Source organism: Anser cygnoides, chromosome 2 (genome assembly GCF_040182565.1).
Source record: "Anser cygnoides isolate HZ-2024a breed goose chromosome 2, Taihu_goose_T2T_genome, whole genome shotgun sequence".
In the NCBI taxonomy this organism is placed as follows: Eukaryota; Metazoa; Chordata; class Aves; order Anseriformes; family Anatidae; genus Anser; species Anser cygnoides.
Genome location: NC_089874.1, coordinates 128695355 through 128722860, shown reverse-complemented (window position 1 = coordinate 128722860; position 27506 = coordinate 128695355). Strand labels below are relative to the sequence as shown.

Here is a 27506-nt window from a genome sequence, read left to right as displayed (position 1 = left end):
TTATTTGATAATTTCATCTAGCACTCTTCTCATCTGTAGAGCTTGAGGACTTTGCTGGTCTGATTTTTATGTATCTGCCCACTGCTCTGGCTCTGAGAGTGATGGAGAAGCTGCAGGATATATAGTAATAAAGGTAAATACATCTATATGAATTCACATATAACATAGATATTAAGTGAGTGCAATATATTAAAGATTGCAGGGATCCTATGTCATGGAAGCTTTCTAAATACCTAAAACATATAAATGGGTACTTTATCACTTCCTCTTCTTTCCTCCATCTTTCTTAATAATCTGTATTGTAAATACAAATGTTAGTGTAAGTGTTATGTAGGGGCACCCAGCTTGACCTTCCCTTTGCTGTTTTTCCGCCTTGTATTATGAAATATTTAAACTCATAAAATGATATTGCAACCACAGAAGGTTTAAAACCCTGCTTTTGTAGGAGAGAAGAAAAACATTGCAGCCAGGAGTTGTAATCTCATGTTGCCTGGTTTTCTAAAATTGAGGTACTTTAACTGACCCTATTAATTCCCAGTGCGCTGCTCATTGCTTCCACTGGAGGCTCTCCCTTCTTGCTGCTGTCAAAAATTGTTCTCACATTTACCCTTCCTCAGTGCCATCTAGTATAAGCTTCTATATAGTATGTACAGTTAGCATATTCAGAATTGTGTTGAATCCAAAGACTCCGGGCAGCAGGTGATTTCAGAAATTGCCACTATCTTAGCTAACAGGGGCATAGATTCAACATCTAGTAGCTACTTTCCAAAGTAGGTGTTGTTGGTTCGCTTGTTTATGCGTGTGTTTTGTTTTAATTTATTTTAATTTGGATATCTTTGCTTACTGATTTGTAAGGGTTTGCATTTCTGGAAAGTCATCACTGTATGTTGCACACACTGTCATATAAGATTAAAAATAAAAGGCTTTGTAAAGAGGCCTATTTCAAGAAAAAACAAAAACCCTTCAGCTGCCCCTTAATACTTTAACTTTCTTTGAACTTGCTTCCAGTGTTAACATCAGCAGTGTCAAATATGTTTATCAAGAGAATTACTCCTGTTTGATAGTAAAACTCCCTTTAATAAATATTAACAGTATTAATTCACTTAAACTATATTCTATCTACCCATTAGGCTTTTGTCTGGGAGAACAAGTGACCGTTCCTGAATCTTAGTTCTGCCAAGCTAAGTTTGAAGCCATTTCTGAAATGTGAGCATCCCAAATCCACAACTCCCATCATGTGCAATAAAGGGAAAACCAACCCTTCCAGCACAGAGGACCATAAATGGTGTTATCTATAACAATTAGCATCACAGCATCATATGTACATGACTTGATTCAAATGCATGTCGTAGAACAAAGCTGCAATATGTTCTCCTTTGGAAATGCAGCTCAGTGAGTGAGGCTGAATTGCACTTGGGCAGGGGTAGTGGTGTTCACTTGGTGTTGGAGGTGGTCCTCCATGGCATCCTGCTTCTCAGGTGGAAATGTAGTTTGCAAGCACAGAGCACATCAGCTCTCTGGCAGTTGTTTTGGTTGTCTATTGGCTTGTGGTTGAAATTTTGTCTTTTGAAAGCCATAAATGACTTTACATACTGATTATTTGAGAGATTTCTTTCCTCCTTTGTTATACTGCTATTAAAGCTGCCAGTGAAATCTACTGTGTGCGGCTTTTTTGTCCTGATATGCCACATATTCCACCTATTTTCTCGGTAGTATTGGGCAGGAGGCTGAACAAGAGAAAGGACAGTTCATTTCAGGGGCTCGGCTGATCTCTTTTTGAAGGGAAGCCCTGCTGATGGCAAATGACTTCTACTATAGTATTTATTATTACATTGTTAACTTGAAGCTTTGAAAGTAAGAGGTCTTAAAAACCTGGGACAGACTATTTGTAAACATCTAAATAACTCATAAATCTCGTTATTAAGGGCGACTTGTGAAGTTTTAAGAAATTGTTCCTTGAACTGTGAAGTACTACAGTTTAAAGATGAGAGAGTCATGACAACCATATGTTTGGAAGGAAAAGATGGCAGTCTGTCAAAATAAAATAAACAAAATAAGTGTATTCTTCCAAACACGAATTTTCTCCCTGTTTAACTGACCTTGTATCATCTTGTTCCTCAGTACAACATGATCAAGCACAGTCTTCAAGAAAATGAAAAGCACAGTCTATGTTGTTGATAGCTTTGTTATATTAAAGTAATGATTTCGAGATAGCACCATGGAAAATTTTTAAAGTGTAAACATGGTCAGGGCTACTAATTTTACTTTGAGGAAAGACCCATCAGCCCTATGATATGCAGTTGTAATGTGCCTGCCATCTATTCTCAAAACTTGTGGCTGACTTTAGCTTTTCATATTGCTGTACTGTATAACACTGATGTGTTCTCATGATGTGACGGTGTTTTCTGTATGTTCTAAATATTTCAGATGAAAAGACTGAGCTGTATGCTGTTTCTGAGCCTTTTCCTTCTGTCATAAACGTGCACGTACTCTGCAGTTCATTTTACGGAAAACCCAGAACAAACAAGTTGAGAACTATATTTCTGTTTTGGAGTTCAGCATGTTGAACTTTTCTCCTAGAGTTAGCAGTAGACTCAAGCACTGACATGCTTCCTCTCTTATCGTCAAGTTAAATATTCAACTCTAAACACTGGAGGTTATTTGAGATTGTATAGCATTTTTGTTTAAAATTAGGCCTCTGTTAGACTGTTGTGTCTCATTTCGACTGCGAATAATTACCTGCATACCTAAATTTTGCTCTTTCTTTATTCAGATAAAATGACTATTATCTTCTGTGATTTAGAGCTGCCATTTGTTAACACTGGCACTAGTAGAAGACCCGCACTGTTGTGAGAGAAGTAAACAAGTCCTGTTTCTGTTGAACACATAACTGTTGTTGTTTTAAATATTCCTGAATATCCTACATGCAGTGATTGCTGTTGTATTAGCACTTTTTTTTTCTCTTTTATTCTCACCATATAAAATTTGAAGCTTTGAATTTTCACAATATTTGAGTTAAATTTCAATTTTGCCACATTAGCCTCATTAAAAAAAGGAACAGTTTAGGAATTGGCCTAATGTTGATTTTATTTCATATTAGATTATTTAACTATTTGATTACAAATCAGATGAATTCCGACTGCTGGTACTTTTCCTTTCACTTTTGGTTTACTTAGGAGGCTGTAGTCTTCAGCTCTTGGTTTTCTCATCAGATACAATGTTCTGTGACAGGCGTTTTCAGGAGTGTTTGTGTTCGGGTTCAGTTAAACTGGTGGATTTTGTGTTTGTTTGTTTTTTTCCCCATGATTCTGTCTGATGCTGATTGAAATTATTACCAGAACACTTAAAACTTTTAATAGAAAAGCTATCTTTCTTTAGTTTCTCTTCTGTATTTTTCATCATCCACTGATGTTCTAGATACTTAATAGTCAGGCTTTATACCAAAATTTGGCATGGTCCTGCTCTAGCAACACAGTGTTACTGTGCATGAAATTCCTAATGATTAAGGCAAGAGGTCTGTCCTCAATGTTTACTGTTCTCCTCTGTTTGTTGTTCATCATTTACACTGACTTAGTGCGTTCTGATGTGTTCATAAGGTTTAGCTCAAGTGGATGATGCAGCATTAAATTAGCTTCTTATTTATTCTCAGATTTGCGATGAGCAGCTGTCCCTGTCTCTCAGTTTCTCACATGTGAGCCCAGTTATATCGGGAGAATCTCCCTTTTTCAGTGAGGTCCACTGGAGGGACATGAAAGCCCAGAATTTGGGGATCTGCGAGATACGGTCCCTCTGTGTACCCTTCTCGCCACTTACAGGAACTGGCTGTTCAAATGCACAGCAACGTCTGCAGGCCACGGGCAGTTAGAAAAAGACTACTGAGAGCAGACGGGACACCAGACTTTCATGACTTAGTGGGAAATATTAACTTTCTCTTTGGAGAGAGGTCTAGGCACAGAGGCCCACGTATTCTCCGCTGGGTATGGTAGAGTAATTTGCTGTATCCTGAACTAAAGGTAGAGGTCCCACTTGCATTAAACACAACAGCAACTCTCTATTTCAAGGAAAACCACATGCAATGTATCAAATCTTGCTGAGTTCACACAGCGTTGCTTTTATGGCCAGGTGGAGCATTACACTCTGCTGCCTTGCCTGGTTATCGAGACCATAACATTTCACCTAATGATTTCTCCCTTAATCCTCTACCTTGATTGAACCATAGGATGTCATTTATAGATGTATTTGTCTCCAGCTGAGACTGCATCAAAGAAAACCTACCTTATCCCTAGGTGAATTAGAATGTTTTTGTCCCATTATCAAAAGTAAACATTTTTAGTCTGTCTTTTGTGTAATTTAAACTTTTATCTAACTTAAAATTTCAGCCACTGAATGTTGCCGTCTGATGGTCTGCACGTTTAAAGATCCTTTTACGATCAGGAGTCTTTCCCCCTACCAGTACTTCCGTTCTGTGATGAGGTGACTTCCGAGTTCTCAAAAAAAAAAAAAAAAAAAAATCTAGCAGTTTTTAAAAAGATACTTACTGGTAAGAGGCACATTTAGTAGAGTTAATAGTCATTTCTTTAACGAAATTATTCTGGACTTCATAATGTAGCTGCATTCTCTGTAAGAAGGAATAGTAGAGGTTACTACATTCATATACTATATCATGTTAGTACAACCTATTTACTTCTATTCTGTAGTATTTCCATTCTCGTTCTGGTTTTCTCCGCTTGCTCAACTTCCTGTGTTTAGTTCCTCTTGTGTGTTTTCAGTGTCAGTGGAAGCACTCTGCCGTCGTGAGATTGTCTCTCTGTGGGCTGAGGCCTAGCTCCATCAGAGAGCAGTCCTCTGTGTGTAACCCATAGAGAGCCCTGGCAAGTACCCTAGTACAGGGGATCTAGCCCTTTATTAGTTTAGAAGAAGAAATACAAATCCTTTGCCAGGATCTGACCATTTTCTCATATGTCTTCTTAATTAAAGGTAAGAGGTTGAAGAAGCAGAGATTACAAAAAAAAAAAAAAAATCCCAACCATTACTCAAAAAGCTCAGTAAACTGAAGTCATCAAACTTGTATTTAAAAAAAAAAAAGGCACAATTGCCAATGGACATGCCTATACACAACTTATTTGCTATATATAGCACATGGCACAATATTGTGTTCTCCAGTCAGATACTGCAGAAACTTGCACACTGAATACTCTGTGTGGGTGGCAGTGTTCACAGTTATGAAGTTATGAGAGCCTTGGTAAGCCATGTTTAAGAAGCATGGGCATTTTTATACTATAAAGAGAAGTTAAAAGGAATATCTGAGATATTAAGAGAGGAGGAGGTTCCTGTCTTTTCCTTGCCATGTTATGGACAGAAGTCACAAGGTACTTAGCAACATGTTACTGAGACTGTCAGAAATGCGAAGTACTAAAATTGCAGTAGAAGTGCATTCAATTTGATTCCAGCAGGAGTTTGTGGTGTTCATTGGCCCTCAGGAGAAGGTGCAAAGGTCAGAAAAATTAGATTTTGTCTCTAGTACTTTTAAAAAATTTTTTCTTCAGCTGGTAAAAGGAAAAGGAAAAATCTACTTCATGTTCAAATAGTGGTGGATAAGGAGTTCCTGAACTGGAGAAACGTTAATGTCATTGACATGTAAGTCAACAGGTTTCCAGTTTTGACTTGAAAATCCTAACATTTATGTTAGCGTTCACGTAGGAATTTTATGACCTAATATTTGAAAGCTGTATGTTTGCTTCTACATTTATGGAAACTTAACATGTGAAAAATCATTGCACTGTTTTTATTCCTGATCTGAGCTGTAATATGCTTGTTGTGCTTCCTGGAAGTCAGTTCTAGTCATTTCTGCTTCTCATTTTCTGTGCTGGTGGAGGTCTCTGCCCTTCCAGTCTTTCTCACAAACAGCACTTGACACAAGCTAGTCAGCTTTCCTAAAAGTCAGTGGCCTCCTGTCTTGAATAAAGCCTGGAGAGTCAGCTTTGTAATCTTTCCAACACGTTTTCAAGTGTCTTACTACTCTGCAGTGTAAACAGCTGCCATCGCTGTAACTGGCAATCTTTGCACCCCATTTGCTACGGTGAATTGAGAGGACTGAAAGGCTGATGAAGCTTGAATTAGACTCTCCAGGAGGATGTGGAGAACAGGCAGTGAGAGAACGGACTAAAAGAAACATGAGAGCTTTTGGGACTGCTTGGCCGGTCTGTGCCTGAGATGCAAGTGTGTTGGAAGAAGGGCAAGCAACAGGCCAGACCCTGGCATGGTCTGTCCTCGTCTCTATCCAATTCACTCTTTCTTCTGCAGAGGAAAGGAAAGGAAAGGAAAGGAAAGGAAAGGAAAGGAAAGGAAAGGAAAGGAAAGGAAAGGAAAGGAAAGGAAAGGAAAGGAAAGGAAAGGAAAGGAAAGGAAAGGAAAGGAAAGGAAAGGAAAGGAAAGGAAAGGAAAGGAAAGGAAAGGAAAGGAAAGGAAAGGAAAGGAAAGGAAAGGAAAGGAAAGGAAAGGAAAGGAAAGGAAAGGAAAGGAAAGGAAAGGAAAGGAAAGGAAAGGAAAGGAAAGGAAAGGAAAGGAAAGGAAAGGAAAGGAAAGGAAAGGAAAGGAAAGGAAAGGAAAGGAAAGGAAAGGAAAGGAAAGGAAAGGAAAGGAAAGGGAAAGGAAAGGAAAGGAAAGGAAAGGAAAGGAAAGGAAAGGAAAGGAAAGGAAAGGAAAGGAAAGGAAAGGAAAGGAAAGGAAAGGAAAGGAAAGGAAAGGAAAGGAAAGGAAAGGAAAGGAAAGGAAAGGAAAGGAAAGGAAAGGAAAGGAAAGGAAAGGAAAGGAAAGGAAAGGAAAGGAAAGGAAAGGAAAGGAAAGGAAAGGAAAGGAAAGGAAAGGAAAGGAAAGGAAAGGAAAGGAAAGGAAAGGGAGGAAAAAACACATACACACACACACGAACTACAAACTCAATAGAACTTCTATAAAATGCCTGTAATGAAATCAGTTCTCTTTATCAATTTCAATTATTTTATCATGTTAAATATAATCTGTAAATGTTTTAGTGAAGGGACAGCTTTCCTGTGAAATCACTTATATTTGGGCAAACAAAACAAAGTATTAATGAAATATATATCTAAGGGAAAACTTTAGATGAAACTCTTCTGCTGTGTAAGATGTTTGTCTTATCCTCATAGGAAAAATCTGTGTTACCAGAATTTGTTTTAAAGGTCACCTGCTCATCTCCAGATTATTTGTAGGACTTGTTCATGTGAAACTGTATTGAAAAGCAGACACAGACTCTGTGGTTTCCACTGGAAGCATTTATTCACTGGTTGATAAAACCAAAGAGCCTTTCCTCCTTCTCAGCTGCATGTTTCCTTATTTATATGCAGACTGGTGTTTTCTAATAGAAGTATTTTTTGCTTGTTTCTTCTTTCTCTTTTTGTCTGGAATCAGTCTATGTACTGCAGTGCTTTACTCCCTCTTCTCCATTCATTGTATCTGTTCTCTGTTCTTCACTAAGCAATCTTTTTAATAACATCTGTATACTTCCACTTCTTTCGGTCTTTAATTCACACTTTCTGGCTGTAACAATCCTCTTCTGTTCCCTCCTTTTTATTTACATGTAATTCCTTCCCTAACACAGCCATTATTGTGTTTGTGCTCGCCATATTGCGTTGTCTTTGAATTTTATCTCATGTTTCCTGCAAATATCAGCAGTACAGTTCGAGCTCTGGTGTGTGACTGGCGTGCTCCCAGTTTTTGCGTTTTTCCTAGGCTATAGTTCACAGCTGCAGTATTTTGTGTATATTCTTGGGAAAGCTGATTTTACTTATAAAATTTGTTTATTAATATTTTTTATTGATTACCAAATAGCTGTCAGTAATTTTCAGAGTTTTTCCCACATTTGTGACATTTGCTAATTTAGACAATATTGTTGGTGCTCCTTCTTTCAGTTAATTAATATGAAAAATGCTGGTGACGATTTGCTTTGAGAAAAGAAAGTAGAGATTGCAAAGCAGTTCTTATTCTGTTGGTGTATGTAGCTCAAAATAATGCGTATTTTCATTACCTTTTACAGTGTGGCACTTTGGGATAGAAAGATATACTAAGAGAAAACTTAATATGAAAATATTAATATTCAGTTTAGCATGTATGTTTGTTTGGTGAATGTAGGGTAATATGTAGTCTCCTTATTGAATCGGATTTTTTACTCCTGGACTTTGGGTCTTTCTCACAGATCATCTCTAAAGCACAGAAAAAAGAAAAAAGGATTGGGAAAAATTGGAAAAAAGGATTCATCCTGCTGCAGAGAGGGGTCTTCGTTCACATTCCTGTTCCATTTCTAGCTCCTGTGCCCCAGAAAGGTCATCCCTTGACTTGGCCATGGCCTGGGAGTGGGGTTCTCCCAGAGTCTTGAACAGGGCCTGCTCCTGAATAAGCTTGTCCCTGGAGAGAGGAGTGAAGAGAAAAGGTGATGGGGCAAAGCTGGATTGCATGAGATAGTCATTAGTTCCTCACAATGTCCACCTTATTCCCCTATGAGTACAACCACAGTCCCTAACACTTAACTTCTCGGTGTCTGGAGAAGCCATAAGTTTATGATCAGTCTTGTCTTTAAGAAGAATAATGTGGGATAATGGGAGGTGATGGAAATAGAAGGAGAAAAGAAAATAATTGTTTCCTCATTAAGATCTGAACAGAGTAGATGCAAAGCTGCAAAAGTTGTTTTGCGGGCTTGAAAATTACTTTAAGATGCTTCATCCAAAGCTTTCTTAAAGAGTTTGCAAATCCCAACACTGAAATAGAAGGTGAAGGATTGCTGATCTGTGATGTCAGAGGTGTTTGTGCATATACTTTGCCTTTTGTGTATATGCTTTGCCTTTTACAAGTAGAAAACCCCCTGAACAGTTGCAATTCCAGGTGCAAGCCCACCTGGGATCTGGCACTATGTAAACAGGAGGGATGGGAACTCAGAAGCTGAAGCTTAGGTGGGTTTCCCTGTTGGGCAGTGCTTAAGATGCTTGTCAGGGTACTGAGTTAAAGCAAGATAAATGACGTTGCGTTTAAAAAAAAAAAAAAAAAAAAAAAAAAGGAAGCACTCAGGCTGGAGATTGTAGCAAAAAATTGTTATTTGTGCTTTTTTGTATTTGCATGAGAATTCAGTGCCGGGAGGAGTTAAGCCATAGGATGTTGCTGAGAGAAGAGTATTTATTGCAGCAGAAATAAAATTGCAGGAAAAAAAAATAATAAAGTACTCTAGGGGAAAAAGAGTAAATCTAGCATGCCAGATATTTGGTATTAAGCATACTTAATATTCAGTTTAGTCCCATATGACATGTTTATGACCAGTGTGTATGCCCCAGCAAAGGCAGTGCCTAAAAATGTATTTGTTAATTAGTTTTGGTGCAAGAAGTGGAGAGGGCGCGTGCATTCGTCCTCTGCATCAGCAGCCCGATTTGCTTGTCAATGGAGGCAGATGCAGAAAGGATCTCGAGTGTTGCGGGTTCGGGTTTCTTCAGGAGTCGGACCCTGAAAAATCGGAAGATCGGAGGGAGGGGAGTTGCTCTGACGATTATCATAAAGCGCTGCTAATGTAGCCTGGGCACCACGTGACTGCAGAAAAAGCTATTATCTCAATGAAAAGGAAACTGCTTTTTAGAGCAGCAACAGAACAGAAGCAGGAGGAATTTTCGAGTACTCCACCATGCTGGATTGTCAAAGGGAGCTCTCTCTGATCAGCAGTTAGGGAAGGATTAGTGCGGCCAGTTTGTCAGCTGTCATTAGAAGCAGATGACAGAGATGATAAGCTGCTGTGTGCGCACGTCCTCACTCAGCATGTGCTTTGGTTTACATCGAGACATAACACTGGTTTGGGATAATGCAGAGCTGATATTTTTAAGGCTGTAAATTTACTGGTAATTGCTTTTTTTTTTTTTTCCTTCCTTTTTTTTTTTTCCTCCTGTTTTTAATAAAAAGCAAGTGTGATGGATGGGGGATTTATCTACATCTTGATCTGAAGACGCAGGAAAACTAGTAGGATCTGCCTTGAACTGCAAAGGCTGGAAGACGACAAGGTGTGTTTCTGAAGTGCTGTGACTTCATTGTCCTTACTGCTCTCTTTCTGCACGTCTCTGTGCCCCTGCGTGTGCATCGGAGGTTTCTGGATTTTGCTAGGGGTGGGAGGTTGCTTTTGGGGAGCGGGAGGAACAGTTAATTTCTTTTTGAGCAAGGGAGTTTAAAGCTATTGTTTCTAAGTAACAAATATAAAGAAATAATGTAAAATTGGTTCTCCAGTTTCTGTAGTTTTCCCCCTTTTTAATGGCTACAGGTGAACTTGTGGTTGCCTGTGACAGTTTTATGGGTTTATGTGGCTAAATATATCTTAGTCAGTGTGCAGGAAATACTTTTGTAAGCAAGTTTTCTGGCGTCCAGAATAATACACAAACCCATCTATATTTTCCCACTGTCAAGAGGAGGTGGAGCCCACGAGTGCCTTTTTCATTGCAGTAATTACCATTCAGTATTCAGTAATTTCTATGCACATGAAAAAGTACAGAGGAAGTCAGACTGAGACATTTTTGCTCTAAAGCTTTCTCTTTCTGACCAAGAGCTTAAGTAGACAAAACACACGGAAACATTTGCAGTTATATAACTTTCTCTATTTTCTAATCTTAATAGTTTTCTTTACAAGTCTGTGACCCCGCAAACAGAATGACATTCAGTTAATCTTCAGACCTCGTATTTATCTCATGGTTATGCGTGCTGATGTCATTGAATACCTTGGCAGTATTTACTTTTCTGGTAACCTTGGGAGGGCAACATTTAATTCTGCAGATGAATTTAATAATAATATCCCATGAAAAAAATGTTACTTGCATCAAGGGAAGATGGTGTGCTGTCTCCCCTGCCTGGGAAGTTCTTGAAAGCTTGTTTGTTTTATTTTCCTGTCATACCCGGCATTAAGCCCAGCATTGTGCTTCACCTCATAGCAATAACAGTGATCCTGCGCTACAAAAAAATGGTAAAATGAAATGTTGGGATTTGCGTGGGAGCACTGATTGTAACTTCTCTACGGTGTTGCCTCCCAAGTTAAGGGCAGGCTTGCAAGGATAGGTATAACAGGTCATTACTGCAGTGCACTGGCAGCTTGCTAAAAAGTGTGCTTTCCCGGATCCCTATTGCAATAGCGGTGATGACTATCACGCGTCGGATCCCTTTAATAATTAATTAAATGCACACAGGAAATGCCGTAGTTTATTTTCTTCAGGACTTTGAAAAACTCGTGCTGCTTTGAGATAGGAGGGGGAAGGAAAATGTTATGGCTCCCAGATTAACGGAGCGTGCGTTTGAAGCTACTTTACTTCATACTGCGAGGACAGAGACAGAAACGTAAACAAGCCGGCGCTATTTATTTGCTTGCCCCCTTTTGTCTCCGCCGGGCTGCTGGAAGCGCGGCCCCGCTGCAGGCCGGAGCGCGGGCCTGGGCCTGGGCCCAGCGTGCGGCACCGCTGGCCAGCGCCCGGCGAGCCCCTCGCCTTCCCGGCAGCAAACGGAGAAGCCACCAGAACAATGAAACTTCCTCTCCCTGCTGCCTGGGGTTCCTTTATTTCGCTGCGGAAGACCTCACGAGAGAGCGGGGGCTGAGCAGCGCTAACTGGAAGGGTGGCACCTATGTTTTGGAGGAAAATAGACCTTTACCGCTGGTGCAGTCATTCGTATTTGCCTGTATTTGGCATGTTAATGGAAAAAACTTTGAACAATATCAACCTTTTGGATAGACTGTGCTTTTGAAATGGCTCTGGGTTCTCACAAAGCTCAAAAGTCCAATATTTCCTTTATAACTAATTCTTCAACTATGATATGTAGCTCATCTAAAACTTCAAGCGCTGTCTTTGACCAGAGGAATATTATTTTGCCTTTTACCCACACTTCAAAATTCCTGTATGCTAACAGTCAAAAAGGTTGCATTGGTGACAATCAAAAGATGTGGCTGTCTTCTTTCATTTCTTTAGTTAGTTTGATTGTTTGTTTGCCATCTCTGTAAGGGAACATTCTTGTATAAGGTAGGAGGGAATGCATTAGTGCACTGCAAAACATACAGTGTTATAAGAAAACAAACAAACAAAAATACTTCTTGGAAAATCTGAGCTGGGCGACTACTTTGAAAATGGCTTTTCACTCCAGAGCTCTAACCACGATACTTAATAAGAAATGCTATGCTGAAGTCAGCTGGCTGGTTATTTTTTGCAGCACCATTTTATTTATGTTGTGCTAGTAACAGGGACAGGGGGAAATAAGGACAGGTGTGAACATAGCCTTGATGATCAAAACCTCCTTCGTTAATAAATTGAATAAATTTGTTAGTGCACTACGGTAAAATAGCCCCATAATTATTGTGACAAAGCTGAGCTAAGGACTGGGGAATGGGTCTACGAGCCAAGCCGGCTGAACGGAGTGCAGGGGAACACCACCCATGATCTGGTGATCGCTGTACCTCTGAGGGCATCCTGCTGGATTCCTGGTTGGCTTTCCTGACTCGTACCCACTTGGCTCTGGCAGGCATACAAAAGTGTCTGAATTGCACTAAAAAATTATTCGAAACAGATAAGGCTTTAGGTCTTCAAATCTTATTCCTCACATTCATTATCTACTATGCATGCCGTCCCCAAACAAACCATAAGATATTGTGGTGCTCTTTTTCCTCATTCCTGGTAGCACAGGACTCAGGAGTGAGAAATGATGATTCCTCATTTCTTAATCACAGTCATGTTGTGATTAAGCAACCATCTAATACTAGATGTCAATAAGAAATTTCTGTTAGAACTCCATGGTAATAAAATTATTTATTTTTTTTTTCAGTTCAGTCCAGCTAGCTTTAAATGCATGCTGTTTTGCACTTTGGGGCAGTATATTGCAGCCTTCTGGTCAACCACTTTTATTAATGCAGTGGATATTTATTCTCCACTTTAGTAACTATATTTAATTATATTCCAAAATTAAAATACATGGAATATACACTCATTCTTTCTTACCAGTGTTATTCTTCTTTACCATAAATGGTTTCATTGTTAATGCAAATTAATTTCAGTTTATTTTTACGAAGAGAATAAAATGGGTGGTAACAATCAGCTTTAGTGGTAGAGCAGCCTTGTTTTCCTTGGGCTTCAGGATACCAGTACAGTTGTGACAGGCCCGTGGAGTGATTTATGTTATACAAAAGAGCGAAATAACAGTTTGACATCTTCCTCTCGTAGGCTAGGAGGAAAATCCAAGCCTCAGTGAAGTCAGTGATAAAATTCTGATTTATTTCAATTGAGTCATAATATACCCCCATTTTTTTCCAAAATGCCATTTTTGCTGTTAACAGAGCTATAGCAAGCTTATAGGGTTTTGCCTGTAAGTGCTGGGGAAACCGAAGTTATGCATATGGATTAAAGCATAAATTAGGCACAAATGAAGATAGGTTTGGAGGGAAGAAGAGGGGCAGAATACCAGAGCCAAGATGGCTCATGAACCTCCAATTTTCAGAAACAGAGGAAAGGGTCATTCTGCAGTTGTCTTGCAGTTTGTCCTCAAAACATCTTCTGTGAAGTGAACTTCCATGTCAGACAAACCACTACATAAATTTTAGTCTTTAACTTGATGCGCACAGCCACTCTTACATATGTTTTATTTGGTCATAGGCTGCACTCCTCTCTATATATTTGTGGATATGAAGTTTGTGCCCACAAGGTTATATTCCCTGACAGCTGACTAACTAAAGTAAATAGGTTTTTATGAGTTATGTTTTCTTTTTAGGTGGTTAAAGATGACAGTTAAACTTTCTTCTTCTGTTATTGCTAGTTGCTGTATTTCACTGAGGCAAATAGAAGAGTATGAATGAAGACTGATATAAACATGAAATTTGAAGTCATTAATAATTGTTATTTGTCATCACAGATCAGTTTTTGAACTTATGGGTCTATTAAGAATGTATCTGGTTAGGGTGTACAGACTTCCATAGACAGTTAAATTTCTATCCAGTTATTTTTTTATCTAGAACTTCATATGTGTTTGCAAGAAACTTTTGTGTGGCTCTGACATCATTTATTTTATTAGTTTGTATTTCTGAGCTTAATCACAACTTGTACAGTTAATGCTCTCAATATCTTTGACAAGACTTTAATATACATCTATATTAAAATTAAAAATATGTATTTCTGCATGTTGGCAGTTGATACAAGTGTAAGCACTCAAATAGTGCACATGCTATCAAGGTAGTATGCACTCAAGAGTGCATATTAACCGGATTGTTCTTCAAGCTTTAAATAATAAGAGTTGTTTGTTTGTTTTAACTTCAAACTCTTATGCTGCTGCTCCAGTATAAGTGGAGGATACTGCTTTGGGTGTGATTCAGAAAGCACCAGCTGAGGGGAGCAAAGCCAGGACTGCTGTCTCCCATGGCAGTGCCACCCAGGACTGCATCCCTGTCATCAGGACACTCCCCAGGACCAGGGCTGAAGCAAGCCGAGCCACCTTCAGCTGAGGAGGGCACTGAATTTTCCTGCTCTAAATTCATTTCAGAGGCAGAGGCAATGGCCAATCCAGTCATTGTACAGAAGAGGATGACCTGGGTGTATAATTTCAAGAAGTGGTGCAAAGCTCTGAACCTCATATGGGCACCAACTTCATTCCTGACTGACAGAGGGCATCATAAAACCACAGAATGGCTGAGGTTGGTAGGGACCTCTGGGGGCCACCTGGTCCAACCCCCTGCTCAGGCAGCGTCATCCAGAGCAGGCTGCCCAGGACCATGTCCAGACGTGAAGCTGAATTTACCTCTCAAGCAGCTGTAAACATTCCTATACCCATGGCTATTTGTGAAGCTGAGTACAAGGATATATTTAAATTGAATATAGATGCATTGACTGGTCCACTGTTAAGTTCTAGTATATTCTTACAAACTGTTAAACTAAATGCATGCATATGAGATTATCAATAGCTATTTGGAAAAGAAGTGTGTTAGTATATAGGTGTATCTTGTAGGTATGTGTAGGGTAAGTTACTGTTTTACCATGATAACAACACCAAAATATGTAGAACTACTTTAGATAATGTTTTAGCTACGCTTCCTGCAAATCAGAGTTTTAATTAAGTGCTTGGTATTTAGCATCTTGGCATTCAGAAGAATGACCTGAAGTTTCAGTGTGCTTCATACTAATAGGTAATTGGGTGGATGACAGAAACAAACTCTCCTAGTGCTGCAGCTGAGTGCAAGTCTGAGCCATGAGTTTAATTCTTCATTAGGTACAAGAGATGATGTATAGAACTAGACTTTCTGAACTGCAGCTAGAATTTCAGTAAGATTATGTATTTTCAGTAACAGTACCTGATCCGAGACTGGAGAAACATGATTTTGATGACCAGGTTAGAGCTATGAAAGGTGGCATGCAGAATAAGCGTCTCTTTCTGAGGCAAGTTTGGTTTATACTTAGCTTAGTAGCTGAGTGGTAGCTCTTGAGTCATAGAGCCATGTAGAGATGCTAAGCTGACCCTAGTGACAAGGAGGACCACTGTGTAAAGTCATTGAAATTGAGGTTGATAAATGATAGAACTCAAATTCAAATATGATCTGTTGGACAATTTCATATATTATTACATACAATTGATACAGAAAAGTCATGCTGTTTTCTCTGTTTCACCCTCTGCTTTTCACTTTTTAGTTGTAAGAAACCCAGTTTCCTGAGCTTTTTATTAATGGAATGTATTTTATCTAATATTTGACAGGCAGCTAACTTGAGTTAAAACCTAATGTAGGGTATGCACATGACACAGAGATACGTAAATGCCTTTGTCTATTGTGGTCTGTCAACTTTTTCTCACTATTAAGATAGGCATCTTGAAAATCACACTGAACTGTATAAGCTTACTGGTGTTGTAAGTAGTGTATACTTTCATATCAGTAATATTTATGAAATTGCAAAGTGTTCCTGGATCTGAGTTTTCACACAGTGCCTTAAACTTGTGAGAGCAGTTGTCTGCTATTCCACTTGCTACTTGATGGCTTTTTGGGGAACGTTGATGTGGGAATTTAAGTGGAAAAATAGCAGTTTTGAAACTGAGATTGGCAAAGAGGATTCAGTAGGAGTCAAAATATGCTTAACTCACTGTTAAAAATAGTGCCTTCAAGTAGAAATGAAGACTATTTAAACACTGGGTTTCCTATAATATTATTGTGTTCTATGATGTTACATTTGCTTCATTTGTCAGCTTCTTTTGATATTCACAAATATTTAGTTCAAATTGTAGTGCATTTGAAATACTGTTTCCAAATCAGTTTGCTAAGTAAAATTATTAATAGATGTGAAATACATGAAAAACTTTAGCTTAAATAAACATCTTATGTAAGAATTTTGATTCTTCCTTTTCCAGAGAACATGCTTCAAGTTGTAGTATTTTTTATAGCCATTGTTTGATTAGTATCAAATGCAACCTAGGAGGTTAAATGGTTTTATTAAAATTTGGGCTTTTTTTTTTGTTTGTTTTGTTGGCTTGTGTTTTGTTTTCCTTATTTACCCACCACAAACAAAAGAATACAAGAGTGACTAGCATATATTACAAAAACGTTTTGGCATTGTGTTTTTGTTGTTGTTTAATGCCATGTTTTAATGGAAACTTTGGTGGTATTTAGCTGTATTTCTTTTGTTGTCAAATATTATGAATTGGAAATAATTCTTGATAATGAGAGAGAAGTAAAATCCCTGATCTGAAATTACAATGCAGAGTCTTGAACAATTTTTCTTCAGTTGTATCACATGGTACTACTGGTGAAAAAGGTGAAAACTGACCTTTTTGAAAGTGGAAATGGAGTAAAACTCTTGTACGTTAGGTAAAAAGGGTACTTTCTTCCTATGATATTTTTCTCTGTTGTCTTATTAAAGCCTAGACTTGCTATTTCTGGGCATATTAGAGGTGGCTGATGCAGGCTAATCTGTAAGGAGCTCAGTGACTGGCTATATTAAGAGACTTCGCCTATGGGAATACAGAAGGTAGGAGCCATCTTACAGTGCTGATGTCAGCCAGGAGTTTTTGGGTAACATCTAAAGTAGAGCTGTGGGTTTCTCAAACCTGTGGTTTTGAGTATCTGAGGAAAAAAAAAAAAAAAGAAAGAAAGAAATAGTTTATTTTTTTAAGACACAGGTGGATTTTTAAAAAAGTCCTAAGACATACCAGCCTAACACTGAACGTTAATGTTAGCCATTTATTTGATTGTTATAGCATGTGTTAAAGAGCTGCTGCTGCCCATTTGCAGCCTAATGTGTTTATTAGACGGTCTTCCCAGTGGCATCTTGAAGTGTCTTTTAGCTAAAAAATTCATGAGCATTATTGGCTTTCAGTCTGCAAATGGAATATGTCTTCTTGTTACTGTCTAACACACCACTCTAAAGCCATTACACAGAAGTAAGAGAAAAGATATTGTTGAGGAAGGAGCCTTCAGTTTAAACATTTGTTTATTAGGCCTTTTTGTAGATAGAGCAAAAATACGAGCGGGAGGTAGGTGTCGGAGCCAATGTTCAATTCTCTTATAGTTATGTTTTCTAATAAATTATGTATCTTTTCTTAGTTCTAGTTTGTGGAGTTCAAGCATGAAGTAGAATTTAGTAAAAATTACCATAAATCTTGTTTTGATGTTACCTCTAATAGTCTCACTTTCAAATGAAATTGTATCTTTGAAGTAGTGAGTGCTATTTTCAGATAGAAAAGGCTACTGCCAGATGAACCATGGGTGCACATCAGATTTCAATACAAGCCCTTTAAAGATGACTTTAGAGTTTTTTTAACTTATTACTGCTACCTTCCTCATAGAAACTTTGTTTTCTGTTTTCACTTTATACTGTGTGACCATTGCAGGGTGACAAAGATTTTAGGCGGTTTCATCTGCAGTGAAATTAGTGGTGGATTTGAGGAAAACAAAGGAACATACCCTTGGATAACATAATTTGGATTTTTAATATGAGATTAACTTTGCCAACTTAGGTGCTGGACATTTTACTTGTTTGACAGAATGATTTTGTTTCTTTTGGGGTGCGTCCCAGCTCCATGTGTTGGGTGATTATGGATAGATATAAGAAGTTGGTTGTAGAGCTTGTTCCTTACTTACACCAGGGTGTGTACACAGGATGATGGTTTAATATCACTATTTTTTTCCCCATCAACCTTTTTAGTGGTGCCTTTATCTTGCCTTAGTTTAATATTAGCAGACAGTGCAATCACTTTTCATTTGCTCCTTTCGTTTCCTGAATTTTCTACTCTACTTTTTACTCATTTGCAAACCCTTATCCATGTGTCCCTTGATTTGTCCGAACACCAGTGCAAGGGAAACCCAAGGAACCTGAGCATCCCCAGCCACACAGGGAGCTGCACAGGCACAGGCCGGATCCCTCAGCTTCTGGGAATTCTGACACTTTCTCAGTGGCAAATGCTGGGAATTGAAGCGTATTTCAAACTATCTCCATGAACTGCTGCTGGTCACGACTAACAGATAGTCCTTAGGCTACAGTGGCCGCAGTCTCTGGGATAGGATCTTATCCTGTCTCTGACAGTGATTTCCTTTTCAGGCCTGGGAAAGTTGCTATCAAGTGCTTGCCATTATTGCCTTCTTCAAAGGAGCTGTGGATTACAGCATATACCACTGTTAAATATTTTCAGATATAAAAACGAACCCAATGAAAAAGAGTTCATAAGCAAGAAAAAACTTGAAGAATCACAAGTTACATGTGACTTCCAACTTCACTCTGGCTTGTACCAGAATTAGTGTTACACAGGGTGCCTCAGTAATTTTGAAACTGAGACTGAAAGCTTCTAATCATAAGAATTTCACAGGAAAAAAAAATGAATTATAATGGATGTATGTTTGACTTTGTAATTAACCACAGAAATGTGAGCTGTTTATATTGGTAAACTGGGCGGTTAGAGAAAATTTTAGCCAAAATTTTCATTAAATTGTAATATTTTTTCTTTCAAGGAAACCAGATAATTCTGTGCTGTTTATTACTCACCAAAACAGTAACTTGAACATATTGCTTCTATATTTAGCACTTGTACCTACACTAACTGCGTGTGTGCTGGAAGGGTAGCAGTGTGGTACAGCTACCTGATTCTCTGCTATATGGTATGTTACCTTTTGTTTGCTACTTTTCAGACTGAAATAGCAGCTTTGAAGGTGTAATCCACATTTATTCTTTAACTGCATTTGTTGGGCTTATAATAAATCTGACAGTTTAACAGGCCTTGTTTGGAAGATGGCCTACACTGATAAGAGATAAAATGCACATTATCTTATTCTGCATTAACTCTGGATGATTAACTGGATTCATTGATGCTGAGGATCAGTGCTGGAAGGTTTACTCCAATACACCATGTTCCTTGGTGGCATTTGAGAAGTGGAGGAGACGTTACAAATTCATGCAACCGATTTGTGCTAGATTTCTTTGTCTCGTCCTTCATGAGGCCTCTACTTATTTTATTGCCTCACATGTTTTATTTTGGGGTTTACATTGTTTTATTTCTTTCCTCTTGAAAGACAACTGTCTTGTAAAATACCATGTTTGCTATTGCTTCATAGTTAGGTTAAAAATTCTCTCTGTGTTTCTAACTTAGAGCAGTTGCTGGTGGGGGTTGTGAAGGCGGATGTGCTGTCACAATGAGAGCAGAAATTTTTGTTTTGTTACTGATAACATGAAAAAAATGAATTGAAACCTCTTTCAGGCTCTGTCTTTTCAATCTCCCAACATCTGGTAGTAACTGAATAGGTCTCAATGACTGTCATTACTAACGTGCACTGTCCAAGAGATTATTCATTTAATTTTCTGAATTGTGATTTACATTTAACAATTGGGAAAAAAAATAGGCAGAAATACGCAGGTATTTTGGATGCTTAGTGAAACAGAGAGAGCAGAAAAATACATCTTTATTTTTAAATATAAATGCAAAGTAAGAAATTAATTACCTGAGATGTCCTGTTGGTACAGGGCATCTGTTGGAGCCTAGAATTAGTTCTTTAGCTATTTTTAGTAATAACAGTACCGTTTCTCTAATTATCTCCTTCCTTCTATAAAAATGCTGCAGTGAGTGCAATCTTTCCATTGCTCAGTTGTTCCTCACTGATGCCCAGTGGAATTGAAGCTTGAGTGGCATCTGAGCCAGTGTTAGAAGTTGAGCTCTTACTTACTTATTGTTGCAGTCTTTTTTGGTAGCACAAATGGAAAAGTGTATACATATTTTTCAACTATATATATATAGTTGTTACCACCATTGAAGGCAAAATACTAATCCCACAGTGGGATATTATGTTTGCATCTTGGAGTACAGTACCACTCCCAGATAACTTACAAAATAAAAGGAATGTCTGATCTTGCATGACAGTTAATTCTGCATGACATTCATTTTAATTCACCTTTGTAAGACATTTTCTTGCAAATAAACATTGTTTTAGTTCATTATCTGACGTACCTTCCTGTCATTTTTTTCCTTAACAAAAGGATTTCTCTGTCTGTCTCTCCTCAATTTAGTGATTACTGTTGGTTTTATTTTTACTCATCTGGTTTGGTTAATTCTTTTCCTAGTCTATACCAAGCTAAATAAGCCTTACCATTTTTTTTCTTGATTTTTGCTGCAAATTGCTTCAGAAAACATGTGAAAGAGATGATATTTCATTTCAGTTTCTTCTATAACACTAGATGAACTGAACTATTCAATTTCTTTACGTCTTTCTGGAAATTCCTGCAGAGATGTATAAAAAGATCAGAGGAGCGTGATCAATGTTGCTTTCCAGTCCAAGGTAGTTCCCTACAGGGGAGGTATACTGGAATAAAACTTTGAGCCTTTAACTTGTCATTCTACTCTCAGCAGCTTCAGTTTTGAATTGAGACATTTCCTGGAAAAGGTTAGATTTCAAGTTTGGGAGTTTGTTTTCCTATCCGAGAAACTCTCCATGTGGTTCAGGAAACTAAGAATGTTTAGAACAACCTTAAAAGTTACTAAATCATGCTGTTAAAGTCTAAAGTTATGTAATGTTATGAATTTTTGTCTATTACAATGCTATTACTAATAATGAGTAATCAAGAAAGTTCAGGATGGGTAAATTAATGTGTGTGGAGAGGGAGCAGAACATTAAAACCACTATAGGCAATTTAGCTGTTCCTGATCCACAGATATATATATATTTTTTTGTATGTTTAGGCCCTTAATATTTAAATTCTTTAGACTTTTTCCCTTTTCACTTGAAAATTTCCTAGATGCCTTCTCTTCTGGTTCTACATGTGCCCAGAAGTAATCTCTCCCAGAAAATGTGGGTTGAGTTCCTTGCTTACACGTCATTGAAGTCATGGAGATACCCAGACCCTCTAGAGATCTTCATCTAGTAGTATGCATGGATATGGAATATGAATTAGTTCTTGAAGAAAAAACTGAAATAGCTGCTTTCTTTTCAAAACACGTGAGGAATCTGGGTGGGCGCTCATCTCTTTGGCTCTACTTGACTTGTTAGTATCATTCTTGAGAAGGGAGACAGGATGGCCACCCTTCTCAGCCCAAGGGATTCAAACTTCAGTCCCTTGCTACTTAAGACAAACTTTGTACAATTTACCTGTCAGTTTAGTTGAATACATGTCTAAAGATTCCTAAGAGTTAAGTAACGTCTTTGCTTCCAGCTTCAGCAAGCAGTTAAGCTACCACCTCTGAGGCTGTTCTGCATGATTAAACACAGAGGCATGAAACCCCTCTGCAAAGAGGGAACTGAATCTTCATCTCTGTTCTAGTCAGTACAAACTATTATGGACGAGCAAGGCAGCAGATTATCTATCCACAGCTTTTAAAAGACGATTCTTCCCCATTTGTTCTAACTCAAGAGAGGATTTTGATTTTTGAATACCAAGAAAGCAGCAGAAATATGTGTATCCCAGTCAGACCCTAATCTCCCTAGGAAGGTATGTTTTGCGTGCACATCCCTTTGATTTTAGTACTGGATAGTGCTAAGTGACTTTCATTTTGGCTTGTGAGATTTTTTTTAGACTGCCCAGTATCATCAGTATCTAGCTCTCCACTTTCCAAGGTACATAACTCTGGATTTTGCACACTGCTCCAGAGCACAGGCATCTAAAATACAGGCGTTGTAGAGCCTATCTTTGAGGTATTGAATGTGATTTTTAATGTAGACATCAGGAGAGGAGAAAACAAACATTGTAGTAGGTGGTAGATTTCCAGAAAAACTTTATGATGAGTAAAAAGGAAAAGGTAATTCATTCTAAGAGCAAACTGACAATGCTGCTGAGAAAAAGATGTTATGGCCCGTAAATGCAAATAATAATAATAAAGGAAATAATAAAATACAAATAATAAAAACTGCTTGGAACCATTTACTGTGTTTAATATGGGGAGAAGAAGATACTAATTTCATAGTAATGGCACCAATTTTGTTCCCTTAAAATACAGAAAGATGGAGTTTAGATGTTTATGGTGGCAGGTTAGTTTTAATATATCCTCTGAAGGCTGATAGTAAGCATCCTAGGGGAATACCTACAGAACAGCATCAGTGTGAATGGAAGGAGAATTGAGCTATGCCTTGGTGGATCTACCAGTGAAACTTTGGTTCCTGCAAAAATAAAGTTTGCTTTGAAGTAAGCCCAAACGATTGGGTAGAAAAAATGAATATATATTCCTGTACCCTTTCCTAGGGAGGAAGGAGGAGTGGAGGGAGATGTTTCCCCTAAACGTGATTGAATATTTGATAGGTTTTCATGGATCTCTGTGCTTGCTTTTCTCTAGAAAAACACCCAACTGATCTACATTTCTCAGGTATTACTTAGGAAGCATAAGAAAGGAAGGGATTCCCCAGCCTAATTTTTCTTCTGAACTTTAGGCCACCATCTGAGTCTTGCTCAGAGATGATCTCTGGAATGTACAGCTTTCATCACGCTGATGATTTTTTTTTACTGGTCAGTGAAAAGTCTAGTCTTTGAAGCATGGCCTGAAGCTCTCCAGCTCTCCACTGCCAGACACGTGGGACTGCGGTCTCTTTATAACTTCTCTGTAATCGTTGTCACAATTTTCTTAAGAGTGTATTTCCTCTTCCTTGGCTCTCTACTGTTGCATACTTGTGAAACTGCACATTTTCAAGAAAGTGCTTAGCTTTTAGCCATTTAGACAAATGTGTATGTCTACTTTTATATTTACGTAAGTAGGATGATGTGAATGACTGTCTACAGTCAGCTAAGACATGTCGTTGTCAGGGAGCAGACATTATGCCACAGGACACATTGGAGGCTGCAGCAGATGCTTCGTACTCTGCAGCAAGGTCAGCGTTGGTGTGGCGTTGGGAATGCCCTGAGTACAGCCCCTGGGAGTCCCCCCAGGCAGTGCAAGGTGACAGGTTGTGGTCAACAGGTTGATAGTATACGCGTACATGGATGTATACTTACGCATGTATAGACATAATAAAGAAAAAGATAATCCAAATACTTTTTTCAAACAGAATCTGGTACCATCCATATATAAGACTGTGAGGTTGTTTAAGATTGGGAGCTATACAGTTCATATACCTAGAAAAAGGAAAATTACTCTGCTTTCTTCTCTCTGTTATCTTGTGTGTTTTTTTTGTTTTGTTTTTGTGTGTTTTTTTCACTAAAAATAAAGGATTTTTTTTTTAACTCAGAAAAAATGTTTAGATGATGTTCAGTTGTGAATCTGAGAAGGCTCTGTGTTTTCATTTGCTTGCTCAAGTTTAAGCAAGTGGCCTTTCCCAACATCTCTGCAGAACTGCCTGGATCTCAGTCTCCAGACTGTTTGCACGAGTATATTCAGTCAGCCAGCTCATTGGGAAAACTAAGATTTATAGTATGAGCCAACACATTTATTACCAACACAGTCTGGTTGCTAGATTTTGAAAAGATAAAATGAAAAGGAGGAGAGTGCAGTTTTAACCCACACCAGCTCCCTCCGTGAGTTCAGTGTGTGGCTGATGGGGTCAGCAAAGGGAAGGGAGTTGGCAAAAATGTGGGGCTCAGAGGAGGTGGTGGACCCACAGTTTTGATAACTGACCAAGTTTTCCAGTTCATGACAGTATGAAGTGGCACTAGCCTCCAGCACTCATTTTAACATGGTTTGAATCATATCCTGGAGATGCTCATCTCCTCCATGATGGCCCTCCTGTTTATTTTTCTGCTCATCCCAAACAATGCAGGATCTCTCTGAAATGTCTGGAAGTGCCCCTCTGCCATCTTATTCACAAAGCTGGCAGCAACTGGACAGATGGTGACTGAGGACTGTCCTGCATTAGATGGTCTTTTTGATCACCTGCATCACCTCGCTATGCCCTTTTTATAGTGTTTTCTGTCTCTGGGATATTGCTATTTATTGAGGAGTGTGTAAGATGACTTCCATGTGTGTTCATAAGGTGTACAAGACAATAGGGGCCAGAAGCGGGGCAGGATTTCCTTGGCCTGTTTATTGCACAAATTGTAATAAGCCTGTTTTGTTTTAACACGTGATAGCTTGACAAGTTATTTTCCTTATGAGGTAGATTAAATATACAAAATATTTATCAGTTCCTCAGTGATCTCTAGTGTTGACAGATGTTCTGTTTCTACTACGTTGTGCATGCACTTGTGCAAACATCATGTTTTGATTTTAAAGTAAAGCTGTATGTGCTACCTTTTTGTGTAGCTGGGATACTTTTCATTTCACGTATTTCAGTTCGGTTGTGTTTTTCTTGTTGTGTGGCATTATGGATTTTCCTTTGTCTTTCTGCATTCAACCTTGCAAGATTGCCATGAAAATTCAGCAACCCAGGCACAAAATGTACTTACCTGTTCTTACATAACTGGTAACAATGAAAGAGATGAGAATGCTTGGCTTGCCCATCACAGATTTTGTTCTGGAGGAGTTTTGTGTAGCATTTTGTGGGGTCATAAACATGGTATTTTTATTGGTGCCTTTCAAATAAACTCTATTTCTAATGATGGATTTGCACAGTAAAAACTGAGTTGAGTATGGAACAAGAAAATTAGAAATACAAACAGAAGAATTCATAACTTTTCCACCATAACCCTTTCCCTTCTCTTTCTTCCTTTCAGTTGCTGATATGTGTTCAAGATGAGTGGAATGGGAGAAAATACCTCTGACCCATCCAGGGCAGAGTCAAGAAAGCGCAAGGATCCTGATCAGCTTGGACCCAGGTTAGACCACTTAAGTCTGAGGATGTCAAAAGACAAAGACTTAGAAAATATGTTAAATGTTCATGTGTTTTTCATGAATCTTAGGAAATGACAAACTTGACATTCTAGCTAGGAGGAGTCAGTATTAAACTGATTTGGTAATTCTGTGTTGTTGTGGATAGAGAGTAGGGATTGGGATTTATTATTTTTTTTGCCTTTTTTTTTTTTTAATCCTCTGTAGTGCAAAATATACAATTTGGGTGACAATATGACAGCTGTGTAAAAATCTTTTTTGGCCAATCATTGCAAAGAGTCTTCAGACACTCATACTGGCAGTCTACAAGTCTGTTTGTTTGTTTGTTTGTTTGTTTTACCACCTCTCTTGTACATTATTATCAAAGAATTGAAAAATATTTTACTGTTTTATAACATTTGCATGACCAACACTGAAATAATTCTTAAAATGCAACAGCTGATTCAGCATTTTTTTCTTATGACCGTCTTGCACAATTTCAGAAGGCGGCATGAGGAGTCTGGATTGTTTGGTTTAGCTTTCTAAGCTGTTTTATTTCCTTGTACACTGCTTGATATTCCTTGGATTCTCAACATGAGGAAGCAGACTTGTAAATGTTCAGATGTCACCACCGCCCCAGTTAATCCTCTGTTTTGAACTTCATATCCCAAATCTCTTTTGAAACAAAACACGACTACTGGGAAAAATAATGTCTTTTTTTTTTTTTTTAATGACACTTTTCATGTTCAAGAAGAAACCTTTCTGTTTGAGAAACTTGTAGTATATCTTTGTAGCAAGAGGGGAAAGTTCTCTCAAAGCATTTAAAAATCATCTTTGACCAGATGGCAAACAAACTGACATTAAATACAACATTTTTTTAAACTCCTTTTCCAGCCCTAAACGAAGCACTGAGAAACGCAATCGTGAGCAAGAGAATAAATACATAGAGGAACTTGCAGAGCTGATATTTGCAAATTTTAATGATATTGACAACTTTAACTTTAAACCTGACAAATGTGCAATCTTGAAAGAAACTGTGAAGCAAATTCGTCAGATAAAAGAACAAGGTAAGAAGACTAATTAATTGACTTTGAATATTTTGCAGGTTTATTATTACTTTTGGCAAACCCAAATAGTCTCTTCAACTTTTCTTTAGCAAGTTTCCTTTTTTTTTTTTAATCAATAGTGAAAGATATTGTAATGCAATGTGTATGGAGTGTGTTAATTATCATGTTCAACATTTTAAAAATAACCTTCAAAAAAATTCAGGAATTGCCTGTGAGGGAAAGTCGATCAGTCCGATGTGTGCATCTAATGGAATTGTAATCAGTTGCACCTTTACAAAAGTTAAACTAGCAGGATGGTTTGGGGAAAAAAAAAAAAAAGAGTACTTATATACTCTTCCATGGATGATGACTCCACATAAAACAGGAATAATCCAGGAGAGCATGGGGTACAAAAGTATTCTTCATTCCCCCTCTTGCTTTCTTTTGTTCATATGAATAGATATTGTGGCCTAAATGATCTGTGTCCCCTAAATTCTGACATCACATCCTGAACTACAATAGATCTGGAGCTATTCTAATCTCCAGATAGGATCCTGTTATAAATGTAAACCAGAGAACGTGACAGTTTTCTTCCTGTTCTTTGTCTAGAAGATTACTTTTTTTTTCTTTTGATATATTTCTTATTTAAAGCAAAAAATCTTTTAAGAACTTAAAAATTTTAGAAGGTTTTTTTCTCATGTTATGGATCTATCTGGACAGGCCTGAATAGCACTGAAGGTGTCTGGGGCAGATTCAAATTCTTAAAGTGTGTACGCATTAGTTTTCCTTTCATTTAGAAGAAGAATGGAATTTCTTTATAAACTGCGTTTAGAATAATTCCTTTATTTTTCAAAGCAATGCTTCTTTTTCCATATTGCATAAGTGAATTTATAAAACTGGAGCTTATGTATTGCATACTTTAGACATTTATAAAACAAATAGATAAGTAGTGTAGTTCCAGACATTAGCCTGTTCAAAACTAAATGGAAAGTGTAAAGTGTCAAATTATTTCAAATGGCTCCAAAGTGTCTGGTTTTGGTTAATCATTAGGGATGTTTCTATGCCTTAGTTCTCTTCTTAATGCTATTATGTTTCCATATTTTTTTAACTGATAATGATGGTCAAGTTGCCATGCTTCATGATAAAAGTATACTTCTTATGCTGGCACAGTGTCCATCAATTTTGCATCTTTCTGACTTGGGATTTAAATTTTTCCTTATCTTTTTCGCTCTTCCTTTTCTCACTTTCAATTTTGGATTTATTTATTTATTGCTGTCATCAGGA

At 38.0% G+C, this 27506-nt stretch overlaps 1 protein-coding gene across 8 annotated transcripts in view; it reads left to right on the top strand.

Moving 5' to 3' along the window:
- NCOA2 (nuclear receptor coactivator 2) overlaps positions 1-27506 on the top strand; it is a 202746-nt gene that overhangs the window by 95856 nt on the left and 79384 nt on the right. For 7 of the 8 annotated variants that reach the window (XM_013172477.3, XM_048077045.2, XM_048077042.2 and 4 more), the window contains 2 exons: positions 25083-25184; positions 26071-26243. In XM_013172477.3, the coding sequence (XP_013027931.2) occupies positions 25102-25184; positions 26071-26243 (256 nt within the window). In that variant the 5' untranslated portion in view covers positions 25083-25101. Of the gene's footprint in view, positions 1-9948; positions 10047-25082; positions 25185-26070; positions 26244-27506 lie in introns of all 8 variants that reach the window. The other variant, XM_048077044.2, reaches the window with a different exon arrangement.